This window comes from Arachis ipaensis, chromosome B04 (assembly GCF_000816755.2).
Source record: "Arachis ipaensis cultivar K30076 chromosome B04, Araip1.1, whole genome shotgun sequence".
NCBI lineage: Eukaryota > Viridiplantae > Streptophyta > Magnoliopsida > Fabales > Fabaceae > Arachis > Arachis ipaensis.
In genome coordinates, this window is record NC_029788.2 from 98,131,456 (window position 1) to 98,141,921 (window position 10,466).

The 10,466-nt window shown below is 35.8% G+C and overlaps 1 protein-coding gene across 1 annotated transcript; it reads right to left on the bottom strand.

Annotated features, from left to right (window-relative positions):
* On the bottom strand, positions 8,036 to 9,536 carry LOC107637880 (lactosylceramide 4-alpha-galactosyltransferase-like). Its single transcript, XM_016341146.2, has one exon. It carries the CDS (start codon positions 9,477 to 9,479, stop codon positions 8,241 to 8,243), a length of 1,239 nt encoding a protein of 412 aa, XP_016196632.1. The 5' UTR covers positions 9,480 to 9,536; the 3' UTR covers positions 8,036 to 8,240.

Consider the following 10,466-nt stretch of genomic DNA (forward strand, 5'->3'; position numbering starts at 1 on the left):
TAAACTAAAAAAGATATGTTAATTTTTTTTTTAAATTCTATATATCTTGTTTATAATATAAATAAGATATATTTATAGTTATTTCGTTTATACTGTAAATGAGATATGTGTATTATTATTAAAAAGATTACGATTAAAATAATATCAATTTAATTTTTATTTTTAAATTAATCTAATTTTTGAAAGTTATATCTTAAAACTGTTACGCTATGTATTTAAACTAGTGATTTAAAATTGCCTATTTGAAATCAGTATATTATTTTTTAAAAACTAACTCATTTGAATTGGTACTAAAAAAAATACATAAAAAATAGATTGAATTAGATTGATTTAAATTAAAAAAAAAACAAGGTTGTACATGTTTAGATTCAATAACGATAAGAAACACGATAATTGAATCGTTTAGTACACAGAGATAGACAGTTATTATTGTAACTTGAATAGGCATCTTGATAGCTAAAACTCATTGTATATTTGTAAATAAAAATTAGGAATACCAGCTAGCATAGTCAGTTAGAGATTATAGCTAGGCAGTTAAGTTAATGACTCTCTCATTTCCTTTTAGTTTGTATATAAACAGCATGTCAAAACAAGGGTATAATCCAATTGAGCATTTTTATATCTACATCACTCTGAGTTCAATTCCCATTTCTCTCTCTCACTCTTTCTCATCACATACTCTCACATCTTGCTGCACCACGGATGAAGCTTGATTCCTCATCTCCAATATCTTCGCCCTCTGTTCTTGGACTTGCACGATAGAGCTTGATGAGAGCATGACCCTCTCTTTGACGCGTTTTCACATGGTGCGGTGAGCGTGAAAGAGAGATAACCGCTTTAATCAACGAGACCAAGAATAGAAGATCTGAATTTGGAAACCAAGCAGATTCTTGAACTCACCAATTGTGTTCTTGAATTTCATTTCCTTTCTTTTCTCATTGTGAAACTGTCTCCGATTTCTTTCGTCTCGAAAGATCCCCTTCTCATTTTCTTCAATCCCTAAATTGCAATGGATAACACTCAACCGTTGAATCCCAATGTGATGAATGCTTAATCAATTGCGAATTTCTTGAAACAAATGCCAGCAATTCAAGCTCAGATGGCGAGAAACTCAGTCAATTCATGGCAAGATCCGGCGAGCCCTTATTTTCTTCATCCGAGCGAAAGTCCTGGTAATCCTCTCATTCCAGTTATTTTAACTGCAAGCAATTACAGTGCTTAGAGCAGAGCTATGTTGTTGGCCTTGAAATTGAAAAATAGGCTCAAATTCATTGATGGATCAATTGCGAGGCCAAATGAAAATGATGCACTTTTTGAAGCTTGGGAGAAATGCAACACTTACTTAGTGTCATGGATAACACTATCATTGAGTCCTAAAATTTTAGCAAGCGTGATTTGGAACAATAACGCCTCAGATATTTGGAAGGAACTGAGGAATAGATATTATCATGGTGACAAGTTTCGGGTGGCAGAATTGCAGGAAGAACTATTTCAATTGAAACAGGGAGACGCTACTGTTACGACTTATTACAAGCTGAAATCTATTTGGGAGGATTTGAACAATTTCAAACCCATTCCTGATTGCGTAAATTGTACTTCTGTGTGCTCATGTAGATTGAACATAATCAAAGAGCATAGGCAAGAGGATTGCACCACAAGGTTTTTAAGAGGACTGAATGACCAATACGCTAATGTCAGATCCCAACTAATACTGATGAATCCTACACCTGATATTGATGCTGCCTTCTCCATGTTAACACAACAGGAACGAAAAATCAATAAATGCAATGAATCCAAGGTTTTTTATAAAAAGAGCCATGCAGTCAAACAATAAGAGCAATCTAAGGAGAGGCAGAGGGAGAGGTAGACACCAGGCTCCTAGAAAAGGACGAGGAAGCAGAGTGCAATGTACATTCTATAACAAGACCGGCCACACTATTGAGACATGCTATAAAAAGTATGGTTTGCCACCTCACTTGAGGCAAAGGAAAATCAGCAGCATCAACTACATTGCTGCTGAGGCACCTGCTAAGAAGAGACTTGATGATCTCAGCCAATGCAGCCTAAGCAACAGTCAGAAGGAAGTTGGTGATTCTACAAGTTATGAACTCTCTTCACACCAAAAGGATGCAATTTTGCAGTTTCTCAAAGGACAGGAGGCTCAGCAACAACCTCAAGTCACAAATCAGGTTCAATCCACCACAAACAATACTCCATTGATTCAAGGTAATATTGTCATTTTAAAATATAGTAGCAACATTTCAACCATTGTTACTGCTAAATCTCATCTCTGGGTAATAGACACAGGGCAACTGATCATGTCACTTTTAATTTGGATGATTTTTAATCATATCAAGAAATCGGTCCCATGATTGTTAGAATGCCTGATGGTAGCCATACGACTAATAGCATCATTGGCACCATAAGGTTTTCTAATCAATTATACTTTTCAAATGTGCTTTTCATTTCAACTTTGATTTCAAATTAATTCCTGTGTCAAAATTAACCAGCAAGTTAAAGTGCAAAATGCTTATAGATGACAACTTATGTGAGATATAGGACCAAGCTACTTTGAAGAGGATTGGAGTAGCTAAATGTACTGATGGTCTCCATACATTAGATAAGAAATTTTTCTGTTCTACAGCTCACAAAACTAATTTCACACACACTTCCAGGCACCCATCACTTACATTCACAGTAGCTGTCACTATTGATGACAATTCTGCAGCTTGCACACATATCATAAATGCCTTATGGCATACTAGACAAGGTCACATTCCACCACATAGATTGCAAGTAATGCATAAAACTCATCCCTTCATCAATTGTAATGAACAAATAAATCCATATAACTCTTGTCATTTAGCAAAGCAAAAACGATTACCGTTTTCATATAGTACTTCTGAATCTCTTAGCTGTTTTGATTTGTTGCATCTTGACATTTGGGGTCCCATATCAATACCTTCTATTCATGGATAAAAGTACTTTTTAACCATTGTGGATGACAAGAGTCGATACACTTGGAAGCATTGCATGAAAGCCAAGTCTGAAGCGTCTGATCTTGTTAAGAATTTCATTGCAATGGTTAAAACCCAGTTTAACAAAACTGTAAAATGCGTGCAAAATGATAATGGCCCTGAATTTCTCTTAAAATCATTCTATGCATCTCATGGCATCTTGCATCACACATCTTGTTTTGAAACCCCCCAGCAGAATGGTATTGTGGAGCGAAAACACCAACACATTTTAGGGGTGGCAAGAGCTATGCTATTTCATTCATCCATGCCAAAATGTTTTTGGAGTTTTTCTATCAAACATGCTGTGCATCTAATCAATATCCAGCCAAGTGAATTTCTCAAAAACAACTCTCCTTTCAACATCATTTTTAATAAAATACCAGATTTAACCAATTTAAAAGTATTTTGATGTTTAGCATATGCATCAACCCTTACTAATGGCAAAACAAAATTGGATCCGAGAGCTAAGAAATATGCTTTTTTGGGCTTCAAGGAAGGGACAAAGGGATTCACTCTCATAGATTTGCAATCCAAAAATATATTTACATCTAGAAATGTTATTTTCTATGGAAACCACTTTCCATACCCAACTTCAGAATCTGATTCAACCAATAACCCAAAAACATTAAATGCTGAACTTATCCAACAATCACAAAAATCACAGCTTTTTCGACATAATTTTGATGATTCTTTTACTGATGACACATACCACACATACAACTCATTCATGCATTCATCACACAACACATCCAATTCATCTCATCATATGCATCATAATGCATCTATTACATATCACACATCAATACAACAAAATTCATCACAATACAGCTCTGCATCTGGCACTGCTTCACAAGCCACATCACATTCCACTAATCCTCATGCATCACCTGCATCTAGCATTCATCATGAATCACCTGCACCTAATTTCAACTCAAGTGTTGTTAGAAGATTTGCCAGAATTAGAAAAGTGCCAAATTATCTCAATGACTATTAATGCAAGATAAATACCACTGCTACCAATTCTCTTTACAGGCATCCTATATCACAGATCATCTCTTATGATGCACTTAGTACAAAACATCGAGTATTCTCTTTGGCCATTTCTTCAAATATTATTCCTAGTGACTATGAGCAAGCTGTTGTTCACCCTTGCTGGAAAGAAGCCATACAATGTGAACTAGAGGCACTGGAGAGAAATCATACTTGGAAAATCACCACACTTCCATCTGGCAAGAGAGCCATGGGTTGCAAGTGGGTGTTCCGAATCAAATATCACCTTGATGGGACCACTGAACGCCACAAGGCCAGACTAGTCGCAAAGGGATTCACACAAATTGAAGGAGTTGATTTCATAGACACCTTCAGCCCTGTTGTTCGAATGTCGACCTTAATAGTTGTGTTGGCTTTGGCCACAGCAAAGCAGTGGCACATCAAGCAGTTGGATGTAAACACTGCCTTCTTACATGGAGAGTTGAACGAAGAAGTATACATGAAGCTACCCCCTGGACTGCAGCAACCAGGACTAAGCCCGAAGTCAGTGTGCAAGCTTGAGAAGTCCTTGTATGGTTTAAGACAAGCAAGCAGGCAATGGAACTTAAAGTTGACTGAAACTCTGAAATCTGCTGGTTTTATCAAATCAGAATCTGATCACTCTTTGTACACCAAACTCACCACTCATGGTGTCACCATTATTATGGTATACATAGATGATTTGGTACTCACACGAGATGACCTTGCTGCAATTGAGTCTATCAAGCAACTGCTGAATCAGAAGTTCAAAATCAAAGACTTGGGTGATGTAAAGTATTTTTTGGATATGGAGGTTGCTAGATCTTCGAAGGGCGTTCATCTATGCCAACTAAAGTATGCCATGGATATTCTCAAAGACTTCAAATTCTTAGAGTGCAAGTTAGTAAGCACACCTATGGATTACACCACTGCTTCAAAGTTATCTAGCGAGAGTGGGACTCCACTGGAAGACAAAACTGAATATAGACAATTAATTGGCAGGCTTCTGTACCTGACCAACACTAGACCAGACATTGCCTATGCTATAGGAAGGCTCAGTCAATTCATCGATTGTCCCACTGATGTTCATATGCAAGCAGCTTATCGTATTTTGAAATATTTGAAAGGCTGTCCCGCTGTTGGCCTTCTCTTCTTCGCAGATAATGATCTCACTCTTACCAGATTTTCGGATGCAGATTGGGCAACATGTGCTGACTCTCATAAGTCAACACTGGTCACTGCTTTTATCTTGGTAAGTCGCTGATTAGTTGGAAGAGCAAGAAGCAGAGCACAGTCGCACGATCCTCCTCTGAAGCAAGTATCGGGTACTGGCACTTCCAACTTGCCAAGCACAGTGGCTCTCCTACATTATGAAGGATATTGGAATGCCCATCACGAAACCAATTACACTCTTTTGTGATAACAGATCCGCCATTCACATCGCCACCAACCCAATTTTCCATGAACAAACGAAACATATCGAAGTAGATTGTCACACTGCCAGGAATCAACATCTTTCGGGCCTCACTCACCTGATGCCAGTTTTGTCCTCTAACCAACTTGCCGATTTCCTCACTAAAGCTCTGGCCCCAGCACCCTTTAACATCAACATTGCTAAACTAGGACTTCATGATATTTATAGTCCTAGTTTGCGGGAGGCTGTAACTTGAATAGGCATCTTGGTAGCTAAAACTCATTGTATATTTGTAAATAGAAATTAGGAATACCAGCTGGCATAGTCAGTTAGAGATTATAGCTAGGCAGTTAAGTTCATGACTCTCTCATTTCCTTTTAGCTTGTATATAAACAGCATGTCAAAATAAGGGTATAATCCAATTGAGCAGTTTTACATCTACACCACTCTGAGTTCAATTCCCGTTTCTCTCTCTCACTCTTTCTCATCACATACTCTCACATCTTGCTTCACCATGGATGAAGCTTGATTCCTCATCTCCAATCTCTTTGCCCTCTGTTCTTGGACTTGCACGATAGAGCTTGATAAGAGCATGACCCTCTCTTTAACGCGTTTCCACAATTATATTAAAAGATGCTTGAAGTTGATGAAATAGATAAAACAGAAAAAACAGTAGGAGAAATAACTGTGTTTCTTCTCATCATGAAACCAGTGGGAACAAATGGGAGAGATAACCGCATTTCTTTGGAACAAGTGGGAGAGCCGCGTTTGTTCTCATCATGGAACCATAACGCGTAAATTTTCGTGAATCCCGCTAGAGAGACAATTGAGGAATCTTAACAATGTGTACAATGGGCTAATTATTTAGCCCAATAGGGATAAATAATAAAAATTCCTCCACGTATTATTTTAAATTCAAAAACTCTCCTTCAATTATTTCACATCAAATTTCAAATTTCAAATTTCCCAATTTTAAATTTCAAAAAATTCAATTAATTATTTCAAAAAAATAACCATCCAAAATTCTAATTTACCAAAATATTTCACTCCAAGACCCTCTTCTTTTTCAACCGGTGGCCACCCCACCTTCATCAATAATCATCACACTTCACCTTCGCTGCTTGGCTTGTCGGACGCCACTCATCCTTAGTAAAAATAACCATCCACTTAAGAATAAAAATAATCATCTGCTTACCTAATGAATTGAACATCCAACATATCTTAATTATATATAACTAAACCCAATCTGTCAAAATAATCATCTATATAAAATTTAAAATAACCATCCGCATACCTACTAAAATGACCATCCTAAATTGACCATTAAAATAGAAGAAGAAGGAGATTAATAAACAGAAGAAGCAACTATGATCATCCGACAATTTAATTTTTATTAAAAAAGAAGAAAATTTATAATTTGACACATGAGTCTTATGATTTGATGTAACCATAAAATGAGAAAAAAGAAAAAGAAAACTTGAACAGATGAGGAGAAGACGACGACGGTAGGTGTGAAGGGGCCGTAACACAAATGCGAACGTAACCTGTCCAACGGTCACGCCTTCAACTGGCTGACGAAGGAGGCAGGAGCCAGGCGGACGCCGAAAGATGCGCGCGTAATGGGCAAGCGGTGCAAGACCGGGGCCGACCGAAGCAGCTGCTGCCAGCGGAGGAAAGATGCACAAAGCAGGTTGGGCGCTACAGTTCTGATTGGCGCTGATGAAGGCTTCAGGTCACGCGGCGCCACGGCGGTGGATGTTGAGGGCTACGGCGGCTGGTGTCTGTGGCGGCGCGGCAGATGAGAGAGGATGGAGAGGGAGAGAGAGAGAGAGAGAAAGACCGGTTGGAGGTGTTTGTGACGATTTGGAATCCTTATTTGCTTTGTATTTAAAATTGGAAATAATTTTGTAATTAATTAATTAATTTAATTATCATTTGATGTTAATTTCAAAAATATCCCATTGTATACATTATATACTAACTACATTGGCTCCTCATATTTTCTTAATTTTTATCCCTGATATTCTCTAATGGAACCTGAATACGTAACTTCTCATCCTTAATATTCTCTTACGAACTCAATGTTTCATTTTTTACACAAAACTTTTCATTCCTCGTAAAACATTTTTTTTAAATTTAAATTAATCTAATCGTAATTTTTTAAATAATAATACACATATCTCAGTGTAAAGGAGATAATTATATATATATGTATCTTGTTTACATTGTAACGAGATACGTATATTTTTTTAAATTCTATAAATGAGATACATTCATAAATGAGATAAATCAATGCATTATAAATTGATAAATACGCTATAAATTATATATTTTGGTAAATAAAATAATTAAGTTATTTATTTATAAAAAAAGTCCGAAAATCACACCTAGTGAAAAATAAGAGGAGCATCTTGAGAATATAGAAGTGTGTTTGGTTTGTATTTTTATTTTTAATATTTTTTATTTTAAAATTTTATAAAAAAAAACAGAAAGTGAAAATAAAAAATTTATTGTTTTTATTATTTTTTCTTTTTGCTTCATAAAATTTAAAAAATAGAAAATACTAAAATAAAAATGTAAACAAAATGCACCCTAATGTTTCCAATGCCACGCACTATTTTTTTTTTCCCAATGACACACATGAAATCATTAATCACAAGGTAGAATCCATTACTCACATGGATCATTCCAAGCATGTATAATTTCATGAACACAATTCAATTTGGACTTCACTCTCCTTGACTCAAAGGAAGGAGAATTTGTATACTCTATTAATGTAATAAAAATGGCACAAATTCCTCTTATGTTGTTATGGTATCACAAACAACACAGTGAGTGGATACTAATCTTGCCATGACACTCCCGTCTTCAATGGCCAAATTCTTGCTTCTCTTGTTCCACAAATGCACAGCATAGCTCTCACCATTAGAAAGTTCATCAATCTGGCTTTCCACCCATCTTGATTCCAATTCGCCTTCCGGTTTCTTGTAAAGCTTCCCAATTCCATTCCAATCCACAGGGTAGAAGGCCTTAGGTGGCAAAATAGTAATGTTATGGCCTTCGAGCCGCGCCATAACCCTCGACACCAAGTATGGTCCATTGTTACCCCATTTGTTCCCATTGAAAGTAGTGGAGAATTCCTGTAAAAATTCCCACACAACAGGATGGTTAATGTCAAACATCATAACCGCATTGTTTAACCTATTCCATTGCTTGGTAGTGAAGTCAAGACTTTGTGCTCCAATTGCATTCCTCAAGTCCAAGAAATCTTTTAGCACTATGATGTCTGTGTCCATGTAACCGCCTCCATATTTGTACAACATCGCGAGCCGAACAAGATTCGACAGGTTTTGAGACAGAGGAATGTCTCCAGGATCTCTATTACCACTCTTGATCAGTTCAAGCCAAGCCTCGGCCGGCGTGTTGTTAACCAAGAAGGGCACGTCCGGAGTTATGGCGCCAACTTTGAAGCCGCGATCAATCAACGGCTTCAAAGTTGCATATCCACTCTCGGTGTCCATTGATCTCGACACAACTATTAAGCACCCGTCCGGGTGCGCTTTAAAGAATGTGTCCATGGTAAGAAATTCTCTTTTCCCAAAGTGTTTCGCCGGCGAAAACCATATAATGTGGAACAGAACAGAGCAACCTTTGTTCAAGAAACCGGTGACTCTATCATGAAATTGTTGTGACAATGTTGTAGAGTGTAGTAACTCTAGCTTAGGAATCTGTGTTCTGAACCATGCCATTCTTACTTCTCTTGATGCATTTGCCGGTGGAATAAGAGGGTCATAGTTTTCTGAATCACTAGTTGTTGACTCTTCAAATGATGATGAATCTGTTCCATGATTTGTTGAACTGAAGTAAAGGATTCTAGAATTTGAGTATTTGCTTTGAACATAGCAGAAGATGAATACTATTGCAAAGATAATGGCATAGAAGAATGGTGATTTTGGGTTGCGGCTTTTTTGTTTGTATTCAAAGATCTTCCTTGATATATGTTTAGAACGCATCATTGCCAAAGAGCCAGATGAATCCATCTATGATACTAACATTATGGAATTATATTTTAGAGATTTTGTATATATAAGCTACCTCAAAGATTAAAGCTCTTTGGCGATTGATGTAAGAAATATTAAGTTTTCTTATCATTATCAACAAAATTGTACAGTAACTTTTATTTAGCAAGATGATACTCCAAATTGTACATTTATTCTTTTCGTTTTCAATAATATATATGTAGCTTTTGGAACTTCAAATTTTGGCTTTGTTATCAGTATCAAGGTTGCTAATTTATTAACCTTATATTAATGCCTATTACAATTAATTTGAACCCAGATTGATGATGAAATCATTTATTTAGATCTAACAATTTTAATTATATCAAATCAGGCTTATATAAGTTAGGTGCATTGAGAGTTTTTTTTGTCATCATCAACCACGTCAATGGTGAAAAACGCGACGCTTATTTCCTCCCCTTTCTTTCTTTAAACATTTGTATTTATTATGACAATATTGATGCTGGCTGAGTATAATTGCACATTTGTAAGTGAAGAATAGAACGTAATAATAAGGTATGATTTTGTAAATAAGTTGTATGTCGTTTTCCACAACTTTCGTTTTTTTCCCATTAATTTTCATTTCTAGTTTTTTCAACGAGGAATGCACCATTATAATATATTAGTTTTGGCTATAGTTAACCATCAATATTTAAAAGTGTGAGCTAAAATATATAATTAAATTATTAAATTAAAAGAATTGAATTTATAGCTAAAAGTGATAGTAAAAAATAATAAATTTTGAATTTATGATTTTGTAAAAAAGAAAAAAAAAAGTAAGCTAGTCAGATAAAAGTAGACAATAAAAAAAAAATTCAAATTGACTATGATTTTATTGATTCGCTCTTTTTACTTTTTCTTGATAAATCTTAATAATCTAAACTATTAAAAATTGCAAAAATGATATTTGCATAATAAAATTAATCATCATGTATTTATGTATAAATTAAATACATGTATTGTCTAATT